General features: G+C 35.9%; 1 protein-coding gene across 1 annotated transcript in view; it reads left to right on the top strand.

The window, feature by feature from the left end:
* Positions 1–24,373, top strand: part of LMBRD1 (LMBR1 domain containing 1) — a 132,761-nt gene that overhangs the window by 92,791 nt on the left and 15,597 nt on the right. Inside the window, exons 10-14 of the mRNA XM_045867062.3 lie at positions 6,627–6,691; positions 7,034–7,136; positions 7,684–7,788; positions 10,127–10,276; positions 12,468–12,546. Of these exons, the coding sequence (XP_045723018.1) occupies positions 6,627–6,691; positions 7,034–7,136; positions 7,684–7,788; positions 10,127–10,276; positions 12,468–12,546 (502 nt within the window). The remainder of the gene's footprint in view (positions 1–6,626; positions 6,692–7,033; positions 7,137–7,683; positions 7,789–10,126; positions 10,277–12,467; positions 12,547–24,373) is intronic.

The raw sequence follows: 24,373 nt of genomic DNA, 5'->3' as shown, positions 1-24,373 counted from the left end.
CATTAGTCTATAATTTTTACTTTTTGTGATATATTTGGCTGGTTTTAGTATGAGTAATACTGGTCTCATACATTAAGTTGGGAAGTCGTCCTTCCTTTTCTTTCTTTTTTTCGAAAAGTTTGTGAAAGATTAGTGTTAATTCTTTTTTGGGAGGAGGTTCCTTTTTAATTTAAATTCAATTAATTAACATATACTGTATTATTAGTTTCAGAGGTAGCGTTCAGTGATTCATCAGTTGCATAGAACACCCAGTGCTCATTACCTCATGTGCCCTCCTTCGTGCCCATCACCCAGTTACCCCACCCTCCCAACCACCTCCCCTCCAACAACCCTGTTTGTTTCCTGTGCTTAGAGTCTCTTATGGTTTGTCTCCCTCTCTGATTTCATCTTGTTTTATTTTTCCCAGTTTTGCTTCTTTTACTAATCAGAATCATGCTGTATGGTTCTTTGATGTGCTTGTTGGAGATGTTCTCAGCCTAGCACACTCCTTTTATCCATTCTATATTCCACAGAATTAGTGTCACTGTTTGGGTTGCTTCATTCTGCTGTTATAATTATGCCCACTTTTGTACACAAACTTGAGCACCGGGGCTGGAACTTGAGGGGAAGAGTGCCAGTTTGAGCCCTTGGCAATCTGAGCTGAAGGCGTGTTTACTTGGCATTGAGCAGGTGGCAGGCCGTGCATGCTGACTCGGGCAAGAGGGCGGCTAGACTGTGACTTTGGGACCCAAAGGCAGATGGCATCGTGTATGACAGGGATGTGGCTGGTTTTGCTTTTAACTTTTATTTTTCTGGGAAACTCTCTCTCTCCTTCTATTCTAAATGGAAGCCTTGCTGGATAGAGTATTCTTGGCTGTAGAGTTTTTCCTTTTAGCACTTGGAATTTATCATGCTGCTCTTTTCTGGCCTGCAGAGTTTCTGCTGAAAAACCCACTGATAGCCATATGGGGTTTCCCTTGTATGTCACTTCTTTCCTTTCTCTTGCTGCTTTTAAAATTCTCTCTTTATCACTACTTTGGCCATCTTGTTTACTTTGTGTCTTGATGCAGACCTCTTTGAGTTGGTTTTGTTGGGGGCTGTCTGTGCCTCCTGGATCTGGATTTCTCTTTCCTTCCCCAGATTCAGGAAGTTTTTAGCTCTTATTTCTTCAGACAAATCTTTTGCCCCTTTTGTCGCTCTTCTCCTTCTGGGATCCCTTATCATGCGACTGTTATGCTTGACAAGTGTCACTGAGTTCCCTGGGTCTATTCTCATTTTGCGTATTTTTTCCCCCTCTCATCTGCTCAGCTTGATTCCTTTCCATTACTCTGTCCTCCAGGTGGCTGATCCGTTCTTCTGCTTCCTCTTGTTTGCTATTTATTCCAGGTAGTCTGTTTTTATTTCCATTTAGTGAGTCCAGTAGCTCTAATTGGTTCTTTTTTACATCTCCTGTCTCTTGGTGGAGGGTCTCATGGAGGTCTGCACTCTTTTCTCAAGTCCAATGAGTATCTTTATGAGCATTACTTTAAATTACTGTCAGACATATTACTTATCTCCATTTTGCTTAAGTTTCCTGCTCTGATTTTGTTCCACTCTTTCATTTGGGACATACTCCTCTGTCTCCTCATTTTGTCTATTGTTGTGTCTGTTTCTCTGTGTTAGGAAAGTCAGCTACATCTCCCACACTTGAAAGTAGTGGCTTTATGAAGAAGAGGTCCTCCAGCACAATGTCTCCTTTTCACCAGAAAATGGTGCATCAGGGGGTGTTTCCTATATGTGTTGCTACAGGGGTCCTACTGTTGTGGCTGAGATGTGTTTGCCTACAGTCCAGCCTGTGATGGCTCTCTGCCTGTTGTGGGCAGTCTGGTGCCCGTGGTATTAGTCCGGGTGGTCCGGGACTACCTTGGGCTTGAGTTGAGTCAGACCAGGTGTTCGCCAGAGATGAAGTAACACCAAACTGCAGGCACTTTCCCTGTGTTGTCCCCTGAGAAGCTTTTGTTGGTGGGTGGGGCCTGCAGTCAGACCAGCTGCCTGTGCCCAGCCCACTGCTGGGGTCACAGTCAGATTGGTGTGTGGTTATCTTCCCCTTTCCCTGGAGCAGGACTCACTTTGGAGTGGTGCTAGACCCTTGGTCTGGGCTGCACGCACACTGCCAGGCTTATGGCACCGCTTTGATGGGATCTTGCCAAGAGCGATCGGAGGGGGTGGATCTGCTTCGCTGTGGCCTCTTGTCTATACCGGGCTGTGAAGAGTCTGTTCTGCCAGCTTCCCAGTTGCTTTCTGGGTTATTTATGCCAATGTGTGTGCTCTCTAGGCAGCCACATGGCTAGAGGTGAGTCCAGGGTCCTCCTACTCTGCCATCTACCCAGCAGCCTCTCAGTTAGTGTTAATTCTTAACCTTTGGTAAAATTCACTAGTGAAGTCATCTTGTTTTGGGCTTTTATTGTGGGAAGTTTTTGATAACTTATTCAGTCACTTTTCTTGTTATAGATCTCTTCAGATTTTCTTTTTTTTTAAATCAGTTTTGGTAATTTGTGTCTTTCTAGGAATTTGTTCATTTATTCTAGGTGTATCTAAATTGTTTTCCCACTGTTTTCTGGCCTGCATGGTTTCTGATAGGAAATTAGCTGTTAATCTTGCTGAGAATCTGTTTTACATGATGATCTCTTCCTGCTTGCTTCTTTCAAGATATCTGATTTGCCCTTCCCTACATAGATGCATGTCTAGGTGTGGATGTCTTTGAATTTATTACTCTTGGAGTTTGTTGAGTTTCTTGGATACATAGGTTATTTTTCATCAAATTTAGAATGCTTTTGCCCATTATTTCTTATTCTTTTTGCCCTTTTACCTCCTCTTTTTCTGGGAATCCCATTGAACTTATGCTTCATGGTGTCACATGTGTCTGAGGCTCTGTTCACTTTATTTCATTGTTTTTTTCTTTCTCTTCCTCAGACTTGATCATCTCAGTTGATTTATCTTCAAGTTCGATCATTTTTTTCCTTCTGTCCTGCTCAAATCTGCTGTTTAACCCTCTGGTGAAATGTTAATGGCCATTTCAACTCCAGAATTTCAATTCACTTCTTTTTTATAATTTCTCTTTATTTAGTGAAACATTGTTTTCATATTTTGTTTTAGTTCTTAGGTCATGATTTTCTTTAGTTCTTTGAACACATTTAAAACACTGGATTTAAAGTTTTTGTCTGGTAAATCCAGTGGGCTTTCTCAAAGACATTGCCTATTGATTTTTTTTCCCCCTCTGTGTTGACCATGTTTTCTTGTTTCTTTGCATGTCTCTTAATTTTTTTTATTAAAACCTGGGAAATTTTAAATGATATAATGTGGTAACTCTGGAGATCAGATTCCCCCCTCTCCCCAGGTTTGCTATTATTATTCTTTGCTGTTTGTTTTATGACTTTTGTGAACGAATTCTGTGAAGTCTATATTCTTTGTTGTATGTTGTCACTGAAGTCTCTGCTTGGTTAGCTTAGTTAATGATTGAACCAATCATTGAACCTCAAACCAATAAGCCTCCTAATCTTTGCTGAAGGGCAGTGTATGTGTTTTGAGATACTACTTCAACACTCAGGCAGGCACTTTGCAACTATGCCTTAGCCTTCACTTCCTGCTTGTGCAGAGCCTCAAGGTTAATCAGAAGTGGGAGTTTAAACCTTCTCAGATCTTTGCTGAGTATGCACACAGCCCTGGGCATGTATAGGGCCTTCTACATTCCCAGGAATATGTGGAAATTTTTCAAAGCCTCTATGGACATCTCCTTTCCTAGGTTTCCATTTTAATCTTTCTGGTTAGTTTATTTTTTGCCTGTTACTGACCAGTTCTTGTGGCCATAATGTTATTGGTTGCCTGTAATTTTTTGACAGACACTCCTGGAGAAAAAGTTTTGTATTGTATGAGCTCCAGTTCTTGTCAAACAGACGGCCTTGCAAGTGAGATCTTCCATGGAATTACCCAGCAAGTCAAATAATAACAATTCTCTGGGAATGGGACTTTGAAAGAGCTCTGTTCCCTTTCTGTTTCCTCAGGTGGCTGCTCGGCTTCTGGCTTTTACAGGCTATCTTTCAAGGCTACAGTACACTAGAGAGAAGTGATTGGGACTACAACAAGTTAAAATGCCATAATGCTCTGTATTCTTACTGAGATTCAGTCATTTTTCTTGGATAAATGTCCTTGAATTGTTGCATGGCTTTGGTAAATTTCCCTAGTGTTGAAAAAGTTGATTCTGACAATTTATGTCAGTTTTTTCATTGCTTTTATGGAGGAGAGGATTTTCAGAGGTTCTTATCCCTCTCTCTTTACTGATGTCACCTCTATAGCTTAATCTTTATTTCAAATTGACATTATAGCTAAGAGTGGAATATTTAGGTCAGTTCAAGGTGGTCATCATTGACAAGATTCTGGAAGTGCTAATTGAAGTTCTCATTTATATATGTTGTTTTCTTGGTTTTTATAAAAGTTATAGTTTTTACATTCTGTATTCTATTAGGTAGCTGTGATTAAACAGTTTAACTGTGGGTCATTCATCCTAACAGGTTTGGAAAATAGTCCCAGATTTTTTTTCCTTTTTTATTCTCTCCCCAAATGGACATCAGGGAAAGGGAATTTTAACTTCTGCTATTTGTGTTAGGCCTTTGTACTACTAATTGGCATCTGGCAGTTATACGTCCTCATGTTACAAGCTATTTCTTATTAGCAGTCTGTTAGGAAATAATATGTTTTAGTTGTAGATCCTCAGTGTAATTATATTGTCTTCTGATTCACCTTGGTATCGAATAAAGGTGCTCAAATCTAGTAGAAAAAGATTGTGTAAGCTCCTTTATACCTTCTACTAATGAACTTTTGTTACTGTGGAGTCACTTCAAACTTCCTTAGCAATGAGACCTTTTTTTTTTTTAAGATTTATTTCTTTTAGAAAGAGAGAGCATGTGACTGCAAGTGGGAGTCGGGGGCAGAAGGGGAGGGAGAGGGACAAGCAGATTCCATGCTGAGCAGGGAGCCTGATATGGGGCTCAAGCCCATGACCCGACCCAGAGATCATGACTTAGCTGAAGTCAAGAATCAGCTACTCAACAGACTGAGCCACCCAGGCATACCAGCAGTGATACCTTTTTAAATAAATGAATTCTCATGTAAAATTCCAGTATGTAAAATGGGTACAAGCAGTGTTTTCTATTTCAGGTAATGACTATATCCTTTTTGGTCCTCTCTTGCCAATTTTCTTTCCCAATGGTTCCAGAGGCACTCTTTCAGAACTGAAGAATTTCCTAGAACTCAGCCTAAAATTTATTCCAAAATTCATCTTTATATGTGGGGTAGGATGATGTGTTACTATTTTACTTCATTTATCCTGGCAGAATTCTAAAGTATACTTGAGCAATTATGTGGGATAAGATGAAAAATACCCTCACATACATGATATTTTCCATCTATTCCTATCAATTCCAGTCCAAAGGGAAGCCAAAAACACTTAACTGTGCTTAATCAGAATCTTCTTTTTTTTGTTCTGACTTTGTGGACTGTTCAGCCTACTCGTTGCAAGAACTTAAGGAAGATGTCAGGGAAAAAAAGAGCCTGGGTTATTACTAATATAGGTTTCAGCCCTTTTTTATTCCTTAGAGACCAGGTTCCAAAAAATTTTTGCTTGTTTTCTACTATCTCTAATACAAAGTTCATATGGGAGAAGGAAATGTATTCTACCAATTACAATGCTTAATACGTTTCTTCCCAGAAATATTATTTAACATGACAGTTTCTTCAGTGCTATTAATACTCTATATTTCAGGAATAGTAGCAGTTATACAGACTTTTCTGGGCCATGGTATGTGATATATACATATATACATATATGTGTATATCACATATATATACACAAAACATGTAGACAAAAGCTATAAATTGTATGTATGTATGTGCATGTGTGTATATATGTATGTATATACATATGTATGTGTGTATGTGTATATGTGTTTAAAAATTCTGTGGGAAATGTTCCAAGTTCCCTTTTTTAATAACAGGTTTATATAACCTGATGACTTTCATGGTTTTGGTTTTTTGTATGTGTATGTAAGTCTTAATGTACTTTTTAAAATTTATTTTTATTTTTTTTAAGATTTTATTTATTTACTTGACAGAGAGAGACACAGTGAGAGAGGGAACACAAGCAGGGGGGAGTGGGAGAGGGAGAAGCAGGCTTCCCGTGGAGTAGGGAGCCCAATGTGGGACTCGATCCCAGGACCCTGGGATCATGACCTGAGCCGAAGGCAGATGCTTAATGACTGAGCCACCCAGGCACCCCTTAATGTACTTTTCAGTTATCTTTGAAGTTTATATTTCATTGTAACTGAATATAAACCTTTTATATGACCTAGCAGAGTCTCATTTGTTTACTTACTAATGAAGACTTTTAAATACTTTGTCTCTTGAGTATGTGTTTTCAGTCAAACAGTCTCATAATGAAAATTTAGATGACAAATGCCTAGGATTATATACTAAATTACAATATATCTTGGATCATTTTATTTAGATCATTGTCACATGCTTGCAATTCATATTGAGTGTAACGGTTTTGTGCTTTTAATATCAACTTCTAGAACTGTATTTTAATGAATTTTTTTTTTTTTTTTTACTTTTAGATCATTTGGGGAATATTTTTCATCTTAGTTGCTTTGCTGTTTATAATTTCTCTCTTCCTGTCAAAGTAAGTGTAGTATACATATTTTCTAAAGCACACATCCTGTGATGTTACACATTTTCCATACTTGATTCCATTAGTGTAGCGTATTCATCTGTAGCTATTTTACTTGTATTCTACAGCATTAACTCAAAGAATGACTAAAAATGTGCAATAATAGACAGTATTTCTTTGTTCTATTTCAGCTGAACAGTATCTGTAAGATATTTAAATGAGGCTTAATTTGTTACCCATGGTTTTCTTTGACTCTGTTCAATCTGCATGCTTAACTTATGATATTTTTTCTAAGTTAATTGAAAATATGCTAGTATAACATATAAATTCACATAATTTTTGTTGTTGTTTTAGTTTGGATAAAGCCCTTCATTCAGCTGGAATAGATTCTGGTTTTATAATTTTTGGAGCTAACCTGAGTAATCCACTGAATATGCTTTTGCCTGTACTACAAACAGTGAGTAAAAAAAAAAAAAAATCAGTCATTTTATTCTTCAGCAAACATTCTCACACTCTGTCACATTATTATGTTAACAAACTATTAATATTTGGCAATATATGCTTGTGCCCTCTGCTGATTTGGTTCTTCATTTACGTGTAACTTCCACATTGATATATTACTTTAAAGATTATATTGATATATTGCTGAACTCTTATACATAATTTGATTTGGGATACATTATAATACCTAAGATGAACGTTTCCAATCAATTCCTATTTTTAATTTTTAATGAAGTCTTTTATTCCATGTATAAATGTAATTTCAGTTTAATTTGTTATAGGATTTTTATTAGGATAATGGTACTAAGCAATTTGTAACAATTTAGTAATTGTTTTTTGGAGGATTTTTTTTTTTTTGGTATTATCATAGTAGCCTATCAAAATCAAGGCTGATATTTTAAACATTTGTCAAATACGAATAATGAAGTTTCATTTTCATAATTTTATATGACTTCTAGAACCCCTATTGTTTGTGCATTAAATTAAATTTTATTTTTTTTCAGGTGTTTCCTCTTGATTATGTTCTTATAACAATTATTATTATGTACTTTATTTTTACTTCAATGGCGGGAATTCGAAATATTGGCATATGGTTCTTTTGGGTTAGAGTAAGTATAACAATATTATTTTGATCTTTTTCATCATTTTGTACATAAGCTCCATCTCCAAGTTAACTTAGATTTATAATATAAAAGTTGTAAATATCCTGATATTAAAAGGAAGCACTAGCTTTTTCTTTTTTTTTTGTTAAATATTTTATTTATTTATTTGACAGAGAGAGAGATAGCGAGAGCAGGAACACAAGCAGGGGGGGAGTGGGAGAGGGAAAAGCAGGCTTCCCGCCGAGCAGGGAACCCGATGCGGGGCTCGATCCCAAGACCCTGGGATCATGACCTGAGCCGAAAGCAGACGCTTAACAACTGAGCCACCCAGGTGCCCTGAAGTACTAGCTTTTTCACTTCACGTTAGCATAAAGGTGCTTTTTGCCTAAGTGGTGGTTTTTAAATGGGCAAGTTTGCCCCCTGCATACATTTGGCTGTGTCTGGAGATATTTTCAGTTGTTAAAACTAGTGGGTGATTGACTTATTTCACTTAGCATAATCCCTTCCAGTTCCATCCATGTCGATGCAAATGGTGGGTATTCATCCTTTCTGATGGCTGAGTAATAGTCCATTGTATACATGTACCACGTCTTCTCAATCCATTCATCTGTTGAAGGGCATCTTGGCTCCTTCCACAGTAAAACAACAACAACAACCCAAAAAACTAGTGGGTGCTATTGGTGTCTAGTGGCTAGAGGCCAGAGATTCTGCTAAACATTCTGGATTGCACAGAGCAGCCTCTCATAACAAAGACTTAACCAGCCCAAAATGTCAATAGTGCCAAGGTTGAGAAACCCTGGTCTAGAAGTTACATTATTTTCTTTAGTGTTTGGCTGCATGGAAACACATTGAAGTACAAATGAATACACTGTAGCTCAATAGATGGCCCTTCCTGCTAGAAGTTAAAATTGCTTTATGATTGGAGAAGGGTTATTTTCTTCTTACACTCATTTTGAGATAAATTAAGAATTTCAAGGGGCACCTGGGTGGCTCAGTCGACTAAGCATCTGCCTTTAACCTCAGGTCATGATCTCTAGGTCCTGGGATCAAGCCCCGTATCAGGCTGTCTGCTTAGCAGGGAGTCTGCTTTTCCCTCTTCTTCTGCTCCTACCCCCTGTTCATGCTCTCTCTCTCTCAATCTCTTTCAAATAAATAAATAAATCTAAAAAAAATTTTTTTTTCAAAATGAAGATAATTTGGGTAGAGATTACTTCCACGTGTGAGTAAAAGAAAACTCAGTTAAATAGTGGTTTGAACTAATAAAAGATTTCTTGCTGTGAAATTTTTTAAAAATCTAGCATTGCTTTGTACCTCAAAAATGTCAAGTCCAATATCTCTGTAATGCTCTTGGCTTCTCCCTCATGATTGTAATATGGCTGCTACAGCTTCATTTATCCTGTTCATGTCCCATTAAAAAAAATACTTATTATCAATAAAGCAATATTTTCCCAAAAGTCCGCAGCAGACTTCTTTCCTTTTGATGTTTAATATTTTATCACTGTTAGCTACAACTAGATGTAAGGGAAACTGGGAAATCTCAATTTTTAGGTGTTCATATTGTCATCCTATCCAGATTTGGATAGTTCTTTTACTCTCTGTTGTACTAAAATCTGTTAATAAAACAGGGTAGTGATTTCTTAGTTGCTAAAATACAAATGTGCTCTGCCATTGAAATGAAGCAAGTCCTCTGGCTTATTGTATTTATTATCACATTTTAGTTTCCCTTTAGTGTAAATATATATGAAAGTATTTACAGTCAGATTAATATAAATTATGATAAACTAGAATTTATAACATTATAATATGAGGATGTCATGAGTATCTCACAGAAATGAGTATTTATAAATGCATGATATGTCTGTTCTTGTGTAGTAATATTATGTAAAACCACAAATATATTAGTAATACTTGTAGTTTAAACTCATTCCTCTAATCTTTAGGTAGCATTAGTGGTTGTTCATAATTCTTCTTAGCTCTATAAACTTGTAACAGATGCTATTACATAATAAATTTAGAAGATTTGTCTGGAAACAAACCAGGTGAATACTAACATATAATATATTCTCTAGGTCCTGAGATTTTCATGGATCATTTATAGAATCCTTTGAATATAGATGCTTTGCTGTGATTTTAAAATAACCATAAATGTAAAACTAAAAGCTTTACAGAGAAAGAATTGTCTGTCATTGTCATAATCATTTGAAATGATTAAGAATTCTTAATATTTATTTTAGAAAAAGAAATGGTTGGTTGAACTGTATTCATTACCTCTAACACACAAGCAGAACTTAGTGCCTTACAAATAAAGCATATTGCTGAAATATTGTTACTTTTTTCTTTCCAGCTATATAAAATTAGAAGAGGTAGAACCAGGCCCCAGGCACTCTTATTTCTTTGCATGATACTTCTGCTTATTGTCCTTCACACCAGCTACATGATTTATAGTCTTGCTCCCCAATATGTCATGTATGGAAGCCAAAATTACTTAATAGAGGTAAGTACAAAATTTTAAACTTCATTATTTTGATATTTTAAAGAGAGTGGTATTTAAAACCAAATTTTAATTTGTGAAGGTTGGCATAAGATAATAGCTCATCAGATCAAGTTTAGTATCACTAAAACAGGTTTTTCACTCCCATTTTTTGAGCATATTTATGTTTGTTTCATACAAGTTTTTTTTTTTTTAGTAACACTGAATTTTATTATTATAGTTCCTTAAATGGCTCCCATGATGCTAAGCTACTGAACTTTATCTCAGCACTTTGTTAAAACTCATAGTATTTTCCCTAAAATAATATTTTAAGTAGTTTTATTAATATGGCTCCCCAAAAAGTTTTGATGAGCAAAGTATGTCTGGTCATCAGTACTGTGAATTCCACAGGAGATTCTTTAAAAATATTTTATTTGTAGTGTTACAAAGGAAAGCAGTGACATACAAGGGAAACCCCATATGGCTATCAGTGGGTTTTTCAGCAGAAACTCTGCAGGCCAGAAAAGAGCAGCATGATAAATTCCAAGTGCTAAAAGGAAAAACTCTACAGCCAAGAATACTCTATCCAGCAAGGCTTCCATTTAGAATAGAAGGAGAGAGAGAGTTTCCCAGAAAAATAAAAGTTAAAAGCAAAACCAGCCACGTCCCTGTCATACACGATGCCATCTGCCTTTGGGTCCCAAAGTCACAGTCCAGCCACCCTCTTGCCCGAGTCAGCATGCACGGCCTGCCACCTGCTCAATGCCAAGTCAACACGCCTTCAGCTCAGATTGCCAAGGGCTCAAACTGGCACTCTTCCCCTCAAGTTCCAGCCCTGGTGCTCAAGTTTGTGTACAAAAGTGGGCATAATTATAACAGCAGAATGAAGCAACCCAAACAGTGACACTAATTCTGTGGAATATAGAATGGATAAAAGGAGTGCTAGGCTGAGAACATCTCCAACAAGCACATCAAAGAACCATACAGCATGATTCTGGTTAGTAAAAGAAGCAAAACTGGGAAAAATAAAACAAGATGAAATCAGAGAGGGAGACAAACCATAAGAGACTCTAAGCACAGGAAACAAACTGAGGGTTGCTGGAGGGGAGGTGAGTGGGAGGGTGGGGTAACTGGGTGATGGGCATGAAGGAGGGCACATGAGGTAAGGAGCACTGGGTGTTCTATGCAACTGATGAATCACTGAACACTACCTCTGAAACTAATAATACAGTATATGTTAATTAATTGAATTTAAATTAAAAAAAGGAAACCTCACCCCCAAAATTTTATTTATGGGTATCTGAGCTTTCTTTCAACATGATGCATATTACTTGTTATATTCTTTTTTTACGTTGATCTTTCAGAAGCCAGCTGTGGCTCCTGCTTGTAACTAGACAGCTAGTTTGGGTTTTTTGACAGTTTAAAATATTTTGACCATATCTGATTCAATCTTTGTGTAGTTTGTTTCCTTTTCCTAAAATACCTCTCGCTCTACTTAATAATGCAAATGTGTTTCAAGTTCTAGTTCAGGCTTTGCTTTAATGGAGTCTTTGATTACTAATCTAGTCTGCCCAGATCACCCCTTTTTTATACTATATTCCTCCATTCTTTCTTTACTTTAACATGTAATTAGTAACAAAAATTTAACAAGCACATCAAACCTTCCAACAGTACCATACATAATATTACCAATGGTTGAAAAATTAGTTCATTGACAAATACTAAATAATAATGTAGGTGGAACAAATATAAGGCACACACTATAATAGAGGTACGTGAGTAACCTGAGTTTGGGAAACACAGTACTAGACGATCACCTGAATCCTATTTTCCACTTCTTATATCTTTTTATTTTCTTCTTGCCTTATTGTGTCCACCTAGTTCACTAGGTCATGCTTATTAAACTTTTTTCTATGAATAAGTGAAGTGACATCATGCATTTGCATGGATAAAACATATTTTCTTGTTTCACAGTGGAATAATAAGTAGGTTGTTTCTCTGGGAAGAAGTTCTGTTGTTCAGTCCAGGACCTAAAATTGTTGCAAAAAAGCCCTAAGGTTAAAATTTACCATAAATCTTTCTCTTCTAATTGTAATTTTGTATAAGAATATTAGCTAAATGTAGTTTAATAGAAAACAGAGTATAAAATGTGATTACTTTTTGCTCCAAATATTTATTAATATACTTACATTTTAACAATATTTTTGTCTTTTAGAGCAATATAACTTATGATGACCATAAAAACAATTCAGCCTTCCCTGTGCCAAAGAGATGTGATGCCGATGCCCCTGAAGGTAAGGCAGCTCTTATCAACTATCTTAGAATTTATAAGTCTGTGAGAAAAGAGTTGGCTTGCATTTTGCTGTGTTAATCATTTGATGCATCTGTTTTAATATGTGGTAATAAAGAAACTTTTAGCAGGAAGAAATTGGTAAGTCTTTTCAATAGAATTTCTTGGTGATATATTGATTTCCATTAGGGAAAGGACCATTATAAACTAGTTACTTATCAAGGAACAAAAGGTAGTTCTTATTTATTACATTTACTAATATAATAAGAAATCACTCTTAAATGACTTTCTTTTTCCTTGAAATCTCAAGATAGTTTTGGTGGAATCTCTAATTCTTAGGACCAAGACCAAAAGTACCTATGACTTAGAACTTTTCATTCATACACATCTAGTTATTTTACTTAATAATAATAATATTAATAGCAGTTCACTTTTAAGAACATATAATTGTGTTCCAGGCACTATGCTAAGTATTTTATGTGTATTCTGAGAAAAATTCTGTGATCCTATGCTTTTAACCTGTTTTTTTTAGAGAATTTTTTTCTTCTTTCTGTTTATTAAGGTGATTTTTTTCTTTTGAATATTATTCTGTCCTAATTAAGGATTCCAGATTCATTCTATCAGAATTTGCGATTTCTTTTCTTCCTTGTTTTTGTTTTTTAAGATTTTATTTATTTGACAGAGAGAGAGCACAAGCAGGGGGAGCAGCAGAGGGAGCTGCAGAGGGAAAGGTAGAAGCAGGCTCCCCACTGAACAGGAAGCCCACTTGATCCCAGGACCCTGGGATCATGACCTGAGCCAAAGGCAGACGTTTAACCAGCTGAGCCCCCCAGGCACCCCTGCAATTTTTTTTCTACTCTTCAAAATGCTTTTATATCAGGGTAAAGTAATATGTCAGATGTAGTAAATTTCTTCTTAAATCACTCATGGGTACCATTATAAAAAGATAAATTCACAGTTTTTTAGTAGGGTCAACTAAAGATTGTGATGGAGTAATAGGAAGACTAAGCATAGAATACTGGGATAGCCCAGAGGAGGAAGTAATTACCTCTACCCGGAGGAGATCATTGTGCAGTGGTAGTCAAAAGAAAGGCTTTTGGAAAAGTGACACCAGAACTTCATTTCAAGGTTAAAGAAGGATTTATCTTCTGTGTGCATCAAGGCAAGTTGCCCTGGGCAGAGGAACAAAATGCACAAATAAAATTCTCTTAAACTATATTATGGGTATGTGTTTAAAAGAATTTAAAACATTGTTATTGTATTTGGAGGCGGGGAGGAAATGAGATTGAAGAGTTAGGAGTCAGATCGCAAAATGTTTTGGAAAGTAAAGAGTCAATGAAGAGTTTTTGTTTGTTTTGTTTTTTCAATGAAGAGTTCTAAATAAGAAAATAGAAGTTATGATCTGGTTTATTGTCCCAATAACTTAATTATAACAGTTATATGTTATATAGAGCCTGGATTTGAGACCAAAGCATAGAAATCAGATGGGAGGCATAGCCAGAAGGAGCTATTACAGTAATCCAGGAGAGATGGTGGAAGCCTGAATTAAGCAGTGGTCATGAGCACATGAAATGAAGAAATAAATTCAGGGGTGAATTGAGAGAATTTCTGATTGTTTGGATCCAAAGCAATTTCAAGGAACACAAAGATTCAAGAATGGCCCTCCAGTTACTGAGTAGTTTGGTAAATTTTGGTATCACCAAACTGAGATAAAAATACTTAGTTACTAAGATTAGAGAGAATTGTAAGAAATGATTAGTTGACCTGAGATATCTCCAGGACATTCAGGTGGAGGTTTCATAAGCAGTTGAATATATATGTAAGGAACTGAGAGGGAAGAGAGTGAGTGGAGCACAGAGACTGGACCTCAGAAAAAGTGTTATCTAAGGGCAAGCAGATAAAGAAGGTACAGAGGAGAGGACTGAAAAAAAAAGTGAGAAAAATGTTGATGAAGAGAAATCTAATTGAATAAAAACGAGTATAAATCGGTGACTCAGTTTATATTATTAGTCTTTGTGGAAATTCTTCATAGGGATTGAGAGAGATTAGGCAGAAACTGAAGAAGGCATGCAGGGTCAAGGAAATTTTTGTTTAGCTTTTTTTTTTTTTTTTTTAATAGATTAGGAGAGACTTCAGGGATGATGGGATGGAACTAATGAACAGGAGAAGCTGAAAAGTATCAGAAAGGTTGAATGATGGAACAATATCCAGTTCTAGAGGAGATGGTATTAAGAACATCCAAGACAGGATGCTTTAGATAGAATGAAGGGTACTCCTTCTCTAGGTTGTAAGGAAAGAAGCAAGGATATGGACTCAGATAGTAATTTCTTAGTGAGAGTAGACAGGAAGTTGTCATTTGTATCTCATTGTCTCAGTTTGCTGTGAAGTTTAAGTTCAGGTCATTTGCTGAGAACTGAGTAGGCCGTTGGGGCACATAGTTGAGGAAAGTGGCAAAAGGTTTTGATAGGCCATGAAAGTGAATAAAGAGGGTTCTCACTGAAGATAAATCAGTGATAGATAAATATGTCAGGGGACAGAGATGAAATTATCAATTTGTGTTTATGTTGAACAGATCTGTACAACCAGTGTGATTATTCTCCATCGGTGCTTAGTTGTCTGGGGAGGGTAGGTTGAAGGATTGAAGTAGAATGCAAAACAAAGGAGTGACAGAATAAAGTGACCAACCACAGAGGCTGGGATGCATAAGGAAATAAGGGAAGAGACTAAAACTGAGAGAAAAGAACAAAATAGAGAAGAGATGGGAAAACAAATCCAGTGGGATACCTTTCGTTGCCTGAAGAAATAATAGTAAAATATTTCTAGTATAAATAAATATAACTTGACTTTCCAATTCTACTTTTGTAATGACTTTAGTCCCAGATTTTTTTCTTTGAAATGTACACACACATCACAAAAAGGGTAGATAGTTGAAATGCTTTGGGTTGTCATTTTTATTTTTATTTTTATTTTTTTATTTTTAAAATTTTATTTATTTATTTATTTGACAGAGAGAGAGATAGCGAGAGCAGGAACACAAGCAGGGGGAGTGGGAGAGGGAGAAGCAGGCTTCCTGCCGAGCAAGGAGCCCGATGTGGGACTCGATCCCAGACGCTGGGATCATGACCTGAGCCGAAGGCAGACGCTTAATGACTGAGCCACCCAGGCGCCCTGTCATTTTTAGCTAAGTGAAAATAGAATGAAAAATTACTGCTGAGTTGATTTGTAATTTTTTTTTTTAACTAAGAAGGCATTGACCCTGAAGATCTAAAATAGATTCTGCTTTTAAAATTCTTATGGCACTATTGAAACCATAGCAGAAAAAATAAATAAAAACAAATTAAGATTTCAAAATTATGTTGCACTGGTAAAGGGAATTTAAAATGCCCCTGTATTGCTGAACTGAGTGAATTTATATATTGTAGCTCAATAAGCTTTAGTCAGATGATATACTTGACCATAATTTTTTATGAATCCTATTTAGTATCTTTCTTTTTCAGTCTAACCTAATTTACAGTAGTTAAAATGACTCTATCTGAACTGTTGAAAATTTTTCTTAAACATTTCAGTTGACTTATCCTTTGAAATGTTACTTTGCAGTACAAAACATACCCTTAGGTTTATGGATTTGATTAATTTTTCTCAACCTTTTGTTTTGTTCTCTAGCTCATATGTTCATGGTAGAAATATCATTGGATCTGGGGTATCAGGGTAGATTTTTTTAAAATAAAAATAGTGTTGGGGAAAGATGAAGAGCCGATTAGGACATGAGATTTGACACATAGGGGTGGGGATGGTGTGGTATATATGGTGACAGACTGGTATGACTGTATCCATTTGAACACGAACTTGGAAATCTCAGCATACAGAGAAAAAAAAATACTGTTATTTGTGACATTTTGGTGGGCACATTTGACTAGAGTAGATGGTGCTACAATATAAATATGCCATAAGGCACTTGATGGCACTTTTGTTACATGTCTGTTGCAGATTCAACAGAATCTTGAAGAGTGAGTTTTAGATTTAGAAACAAAAATTATAATGTTATACTTAAAATTATTTCTGAGAAAAGATAATCTCCCTGGAAAGATATTAAAGCAACAATTTCTAAAAATACATATATGAATCTCTTATCAATCAGTACATTTTAGATACTTTTTTCTCAAGTAACACTCTGTTCATATATGAGGTAGTCTTGCATTTATTAAACATATAGAAATTATTACTGACACCCTAGTTTTAAGTGCTTATAGTGTCTAAGAGTCAAAAGAGAGTCATTCATCTAAAAATAGGTTAGGTTTTTGTGTTTAAAATAATCTCTTAAAGAATTGAATGGTTTAGCAGATTTATGAGGAATACCTATCATACTGGGTTTATAAAGTTCTCCTAAAATGACAGTATTACATAATTTATCTTGACAGGTGGTGCATAGTTTATATGTTTAAAGTAAGTCACCTCGGCAAATTAGAAATCAAGTTTTAAATTTTATATGCCATTATGGCAAAATAATCTTTACATTCTTAGTTTTATATTCTTTTTTTTTTTTTAAGATTTTATTTATTTATTTGACACAGAGAGAGAGAGATAGCGAGAGCAGGAACACAAGCAGGGGGAGTGGGAGAGGGAGAAGCAGGCTTCCTGCCGAGCAGGGAGCCCAATGTGGGACTCGATCCCAGGACCCTGGGATCATGACCTGAGCCGAAGGCAGACGCTTAATGACTGAGCCACCCGGGCGCCCTTAGTTTTATATTCTTTAATTGCTACTTAATCTAACAAGCCTTAGTACACAATTTATGTGTTAATGTGAATAAAATAATTAAACACAGAACTATTACAAGTAACATAAACATGCATAAATATTTGAATCAAAATAGGAGGATGAAAGATTGTCCCTTAATGGACAAACACAGTAGGCATTGTGAGTACTGGGGTAGATTTTGGAAAAGTGTCAGAGAAACACATATACCTATTATATGTATTTCTGCCATTGAATAGCACTCAGCCTAATGGACTTGGATATGAAAATAAATAATTGTAATAGAAGGAAAAGTAAGTGGCAAGCTATAAAGAAATAATAGACAAAAATGCTATGGGAAGGCAAAAGGAGATAATGATTTATTCTGCCCACGGGGCAGTATAATATTTCAGCTGGGCCCAAAAGCATAAGTTAAATAAATCTAAATGAGCAATAACAAAAAAAAAATTGAAGGATATTCCAAGCAGAGAAGGCACCTGCATTAATAAGGCATAAAGACATAAATAAATTTGGCATGTTATAGTAACAATAAATTATGGCGGGAGCATTGAATATTTGGGAAATACAGTGAGGGATGAAGGAAGATAATATGTTTCCAAGTGACTGTTTTTAAAAATCCACGAACCCCCTTATTTGTGCTGTTCTATTTAATTCTTTTACCTTTTCTTGACATAAACTTGTGTTGTCTTAGTTGGAACTGGAAATGAAGTGATCTGTATACGTCAAACTTGATTTTTGTGGGTTATTCTGATTAAGTATATTTGTTAATATATATAGCCAGTCTTAAATAATCAAATGATCTACATAGCTTTAGATTTTAGCTTTAGGATATAATTTTACTAGGACAAATGGTTAAGATGACTCAAGTTAGCTGGTGATGCTAAAATAGAAGTTGATGTGTTAAACTAAACCACATGAATTACAAAAAACAGAGCAGACTTAAAATTAAAAAGCTAAAGCAGGGTTATAATTATATACACTAAGTACAAAGGGAAAGTGAGAATTATTTTTAATTCTTTAATAAGGTAAAATGTGTATGATACCTTACTTTAGAAAGTAGTTAAACACTAAATTCTGGAGTAAAAAAGCCCATCATCAAGAAATGACTCAAAATACGTTCTCTATAAATAAAACTTGTCTGTTTTGCCAGCAAATAAACAGGTTGACCTGTTTTCTCAGAACCTCAAATATCTATCCTTCTAAAAACATTTAACATACTATGTCAGGGATAGAGAATCTTTTTTCTCCTCATTTTCTGTGTGAGAATTATAGAAATGGAAATAAAGAGATACATAAATTGTAAACAGTTTTAAAATACGAATTAGAATGTTAAAGCAGAAAAAAAAAACACTTGATAGAGGACATCTAACTCATGTAATCCTCTTTATTGCAGATACAGAAACTAAGGCCCTAAGAAATGAGAATTAAAAGCTGTATAGGGGCGCCTGGGTGGCTCAGTCGTTAAGTGTCTGCCTTCGGCTCAGGTCATGATCCCAGGGTCCTGGGATCAAGCCCCGCATCAGGCTCCCTGCTCGGCGGGAAGCCTGCTTATCTCTCTCCCACTCCCCCTGCTTGTGTTCCCTCTCTCACTGTGTCTCTCTCTCTGTTAAATAAATAAAATCTTAAAAAAAAAAAAAAAAAAAAGCTGTACAGATAATATGAGACTTGGGACGATAATGCAAGTGTCTGGATTCCCAATATCTTTTTTTTTATTCAATTAATTAAGATATAATATATTACTGGTTTCAGGGGTACAGGTCTGTGATTCATCAGTCTTATGTAATACCCAGTGCTCATTACAACACATACCCTCCCCAATGTCCATCACCCAGTTACCCCATCCCTCCACCCCCCTCCCCTCCAGCAACCCTCAGTTTGTTTCCTATGATTAAGTTTCTTATGGTTTGTCTCCCTCTCTGGTTTCATCTTTTTTCATTTTTTCCTCTCTTCCCATATGGTCCTCTGCCTTGTTTCTTAAATTCCACATATGAGTGAGATCATGATAATCGTCTTTCTCTGATTGACTTATTTCACTTAGCATAATACCCTCTAGTTCCATCCACGTCGTTGCAAAAGGGAAGATTTCATTTTTTTTTTCTGATGGCTGTGTCATATTCCATTGTGTGTGTATATATATATATATATATATATATATGTGTGTGTGTGTGTGTGTGTGTATATGTGTATATGTATATATATATATATACATACCACATCTTCTTTATCCATTCATCTCCCAATATCTTTTTGTAGATACATCTGTGTCTTGTATTTTGTGTCCATTGTCTGTCCTTTAAATTGTAAAAATAAAACTGTTACTGCTTTTTTTTTTTAATTTAATGGAGATAGTCATTTGAAGCCATGAGGGAATGAAAGTCACAGATAATATAAAAGAAAAGTTGTATATCTATCTTATTTTTAGTATGAAATCATATTAAAATGCATTCAGGAGCTTGCTCCTGCAAAGTTAATGTATTCTTAATTCCACATGTCTGTTTCCTTAATTCATGCATTGAGGGAGAACATAGAGTTCAGTTTTGAATCATTTTTGTTTGAGAATTCCTTAAACATCCAAGTGGAGGTCTTGAGTTGGATCTAAAGTTCTGGAGAAGTTTATGCTGGATTAGTCAGGGTTTGATGGGAAGTAAAGCTGTGAGACTGGATGAGAGATCACCAAGAGACTGAGTATAAATGGAGAAGAGGTATAAGGACTGAGCTCTGTGACTGTCCAATGGTAAGAGGTTAGAAAGAAGAACAACCAGTGAAGAACTAAGAAGGGACAATCAGTGAGTTAGGTGGAAAATTAGGCAAGGGAAGAGTGATGAACCATTTCAAGTGCTGTCATTTGCCAAATTAAAAAACAAAGAGAAAGAGAAACTGTATTTAAACAGATGATGACAGTAGGAAGAGGGGGACTGTTTGCAATAAGGAAAACTCTCTGACCATGAGATCTGTAATTGTTTCAAAGATCAGGCAGAAAAGAGGGTTTTTTTGTTTGTTTGTTTGTTTGTTTTCTATGTAGAGAGGAGTAAGTAAGGTGTAAATAAAGAATCAGGTGTTAGGGAGTAGGATGATCAGAGAATGTTTTTCCCTGAGGTAGTCAAGAGGTGTATTGTTCAGGAGCGGGTGTAGACTAGGGTAGGCCAGATTTCAGGGGTCTGGGGAAGGAGAGGAATTTAAATTTTGGGTAAATCAAATTAATAAAGCCTCTTGTTCTGATTGATCAGTGTGGACAAACAGTTCAGGTAATCTTTTTTGAAGCAGAATCATGGAACACTACATCAAAAACTAATGATGTATGGTGATTAACATAACATAATAAAATAAAATTAAAAAAAGAAGAAATGACTTTTGGTGGGGTTAATTGAGTGACTGACAAGAACAGTTCTGATGGGATGATGTGGGCAGAAACCTGATCAGAGCAGGTTAAAGACGGAATGGGGACTTGAGTAACTAAGTTTGAAATAATTGTCATGACAAAAACACCAAGAAAAAAAACAACTGGTGAATAAAATACCAAATTTCTTAAAAGTATCAAAGTGCTGATAAGATCTTAAGACAAAAATCTCAGTTCTCACTAATCATCATTAGACCAGCAGCATCTGGGAATTGGGAAGTTGTTAGAAATATAAATTATTAGGTTTCACCTTAAGCCTTCTAAATCAGGAACTCTAGGGATGGAACCTAGCAGTTTGTTTTAATAATTGCTCCAGGAGGGGTGCCTGGGTGACTGTTGGTTAAGTGTCCAACTCTTCGTTTCAGCTCAGGTCATGATCTCAGGGGTTGTGGGATGGAGTACTGTGTCAGGCTCTGTGCTCAGAGGGGAATCTGCTTGAGATTCTTTCCCTCACCCCCCGCCCCCCGCTTACTCTCTCTCTCTCAAATAAATAAATAAATGGTTAAAAAAAATAATCCCTCTAGGTGATTCTGGTACTGCATTAGTCTGAGTGAAGGAAAGAAACCCAGAACAAAGTAATAAGTAGAGTGTTAAGCTGCTTTGTTTTGAGGGCACTTACCAAATCCAATGATTTAAGCTTCAGTTTTCACAGCCTTTTGAGGCAAAAGGAACAGAAAATAATAGAGCAGTCCTGTCCAATGAAAATATAATGTGAATCACATAAGTGATTTAAACTTTTTAGCAGTCATATTAAAAAAGAAACTGATGACTTTGATTTTATTAAATGGCATTGTATTTAACCCAGTATATCCAAAATATTGTTTCAACATGTAACTAACATAATATTTTACTGAGATACTTTATATCCTTTTTCAGACTAATCTTCAAAACCTGGTGTATATTTTGCACTTAAATAACACCATAATCCAAACCTCAAATTTTCATCATCTAAATGAAACAATTTATTAAAGTAAAATACAGTTCTACCAAAGCAATAAAGTTGCTTTTAATAAAAAATTATTTTACACTGCTTCAGTTTTTAATTTATATTTGAATTAATTAGAATTCAAAATAAAGTTAGAAATTCGGTTCCTTAGTCTCAGTTGTCACGTGAATTATTTAATAGCCACATGTTACTAGTAGGTATTAAATTGGACATGCAGGTGTAGAGTACACATGAATGGTCTCATCTCATAGGAGATGCATGTACCCTCTTGTAAAGCTGAGCCCTTCCGTCCCCCAAGTATTATATCACCATCTGAGGGTGAACAAGTAACAAAGTTCTATTACTTCCAGAAAACTGAAGGCAAAGTTGGCCGTAGTGTCAAGAATGGGAAGGTAAGAATCACATCCCTGAGAAGTTGTAACCACAGAACTACCAGCTCTTTGCAGATTTGCAGTCCAAATGCACATCACCAGAATGAATTTGTTTCATTGTCATCTCAGACTGGCAGACTAGGCACATGGCACAAGTAAATATAAATGCTCACTAGAGGGATGAACCTTAATTCTAGGCCTCAGGGAATTCCTGCAAATGAAGACATTGGGGCCAAATATTTAAGCACACAAGGAAACAAAGCACCATGAAAGAGAGCTAGAAGAAATAGGCAGCGAAAAGAGACTCACTAAGACCAGGTACTGGAATTATCGGGCGCCTGGGTGGCTCAGTTGGTTAAGACCAGGTACTGGAATTATCAACACAGATTATAGAACAGAGAGCTATGATAAAAGGAATAAGACCAGGTCAAAATATTGGCAGGGAACAACAAACAGAATAAATGAAAAAAACTATTACAGATTTGTAATGGACCCAAATACAATATTTAGAAATGAACATACAAGTAATGGGAATTGAACCCACTTCAGGGAACTGCAGTTTAAAACTAGAGTGAGTTCTCCATACATTGTTTATTAGTTGTAAGAGGAAATGTAGTAGCTGTCATAGCTATACATCAAAGAAACTGGGCCGTATCTGTACCAGGTGAACAAAAGTACCATCATCGAGGGGCAGTGCATGACATGCCTTAGGATAGGACACCCTGAGAAGAATGGGGAGCATGACTCAAATCATGAGGAAATATCAGACAAAACCAAATTGACAATTGACGAGCATGGTATAAAGTGACTAGCTTGTATGGTTTAAAAATGTCAATGTCATAAAAGACAAAGAGGTTAAGGAACTGTTACTGATTAGACATGTTGACCAAAAGTAATACATGATCCTGGATTGGGTCCAATACTAAAGGATAAAAATTCTAGAAAGAATACTGAGATAAATGGCAGAGTTGGAATATGAACTGTAAAGTTTTAAAAATATCGTATCAGTGTTAAAATTCTTGAGTAGCTATACTCTGGTTATGTAAGAGAATATCCTTCTGCTTAAAAAATGCTGAAATGTTCAGAGGTTAAGTCACAATATATGGTTCAGAAAACATAAGTGTGTATATATTGAAAGAATGATAAAAGGGGGAAAAAAACCACGTAAGACCTGCTCTTCACCACCAAATGACAACTATTTTAAAAACACAGTCCCAAGTATAGGCCAAGATATGATAACCATTTCTACCTACCATGTAGGGGGTATTATGCATTATACTATTTATATAATTATACATTTTATACTGTTAAAAATTTACACTTAAATGTTATTTTTCTTAAATTCCATAAATTTAAGTTTATATCCAGTGGTTCAGCATGATGTGTTTGCCCTACAAAATGACAGAACACATTTTGAACATAAAAGTTACTGAATTCCCCAAGCAATTTAGAATAGAAGGTATAACTTTTTATGAAAGTGAGTTAATCTTTCTTGTTTATTTTTAATTTTGAATGTGCTACAAAATAATTCATCTCTTATATTTTCCTGTCACTTCTGGTATAAATTTCTAGCATCAGATAAACCTTGATTTAATTATAGACCTATTCAGTCATGTAAAATGGTTATTCTTGGGCTAGGTTTACAGAATGTATTCGTATTGAGGCTCTATGCAAAAGGACAGTTTAAATCCACAGAGAACATATTAAAAACTCTTCAGAAATTGAACCTCTTCGGGCGCCTGGGTGGCTCAGTTGGTTAAGCGACTGCCTTCGGCTCAGGTCATGATCCTGGAGTCCCAGGATCGAGTTCCGCATCGGGCTCCCTGCTCAGCAGGGAGTCTGCTTCTCCCTCTGACCCTCCCCCCTCTCATGCTCTCTCTATCTCATTCTCTCTCAAATGAATAAATAAAATCTTTAAAAAAAAAAAAAGAAATTGAACCTCTTCTCTAAAGGCACATAGTACTTTAAAACTTACTGAATAGGGGCGCCTGGGTGGCTCAGGCATTAAGTGTCTGCCTTCGGCTCGGGTCATGATCTCAGGGTCCTGGGATCGAGTCCCGCATCGGGCTCCCTGCTCCGTGGGGAGTCCGCTTCTCCCTCTCCCCCTGCCTGCCACTCTGCCTACTTGTGCTCTCTCTGTCAAATAAATAAATAAAAATCTTAAAAAAAAAAAACTTACTGAAGAATTTTTTCATATTTTTAATAATCCAATTTAAGTGCAAAGATGATGTTCTATATTTGGTAATATAACCCAACTTCTTTAAACAATTTAAGATTTTTCCATAAATTTGTCACCCATTTTTAATGATAGAGCAATTTTTACATTTTCTTATATGAAGCTTTTGCTTTAAAAGCTAGGAGCTG

This window comes from Mirounga angustirostris, unplaced genomic scaffold (genome assembly GCF_029215605.1).
Source record: "Mirounga angustirostris isolate CCGP_5_RB_7025 unplaced genomic scaffold, mMirAng1.0.hap1 SCAF_8, whole genome shotgun sequence".
Lineage (NCBI taxonomy): Eukaryota > Metazoa > Chordata > Mammalia > Carnivora > Phocidae > Mirounga > Mirounga angustirostris.
Note: the sequence above shows the minus strand (reverse complement) of the source record. Positions and strands in the feature narration are given on the sequence as shown.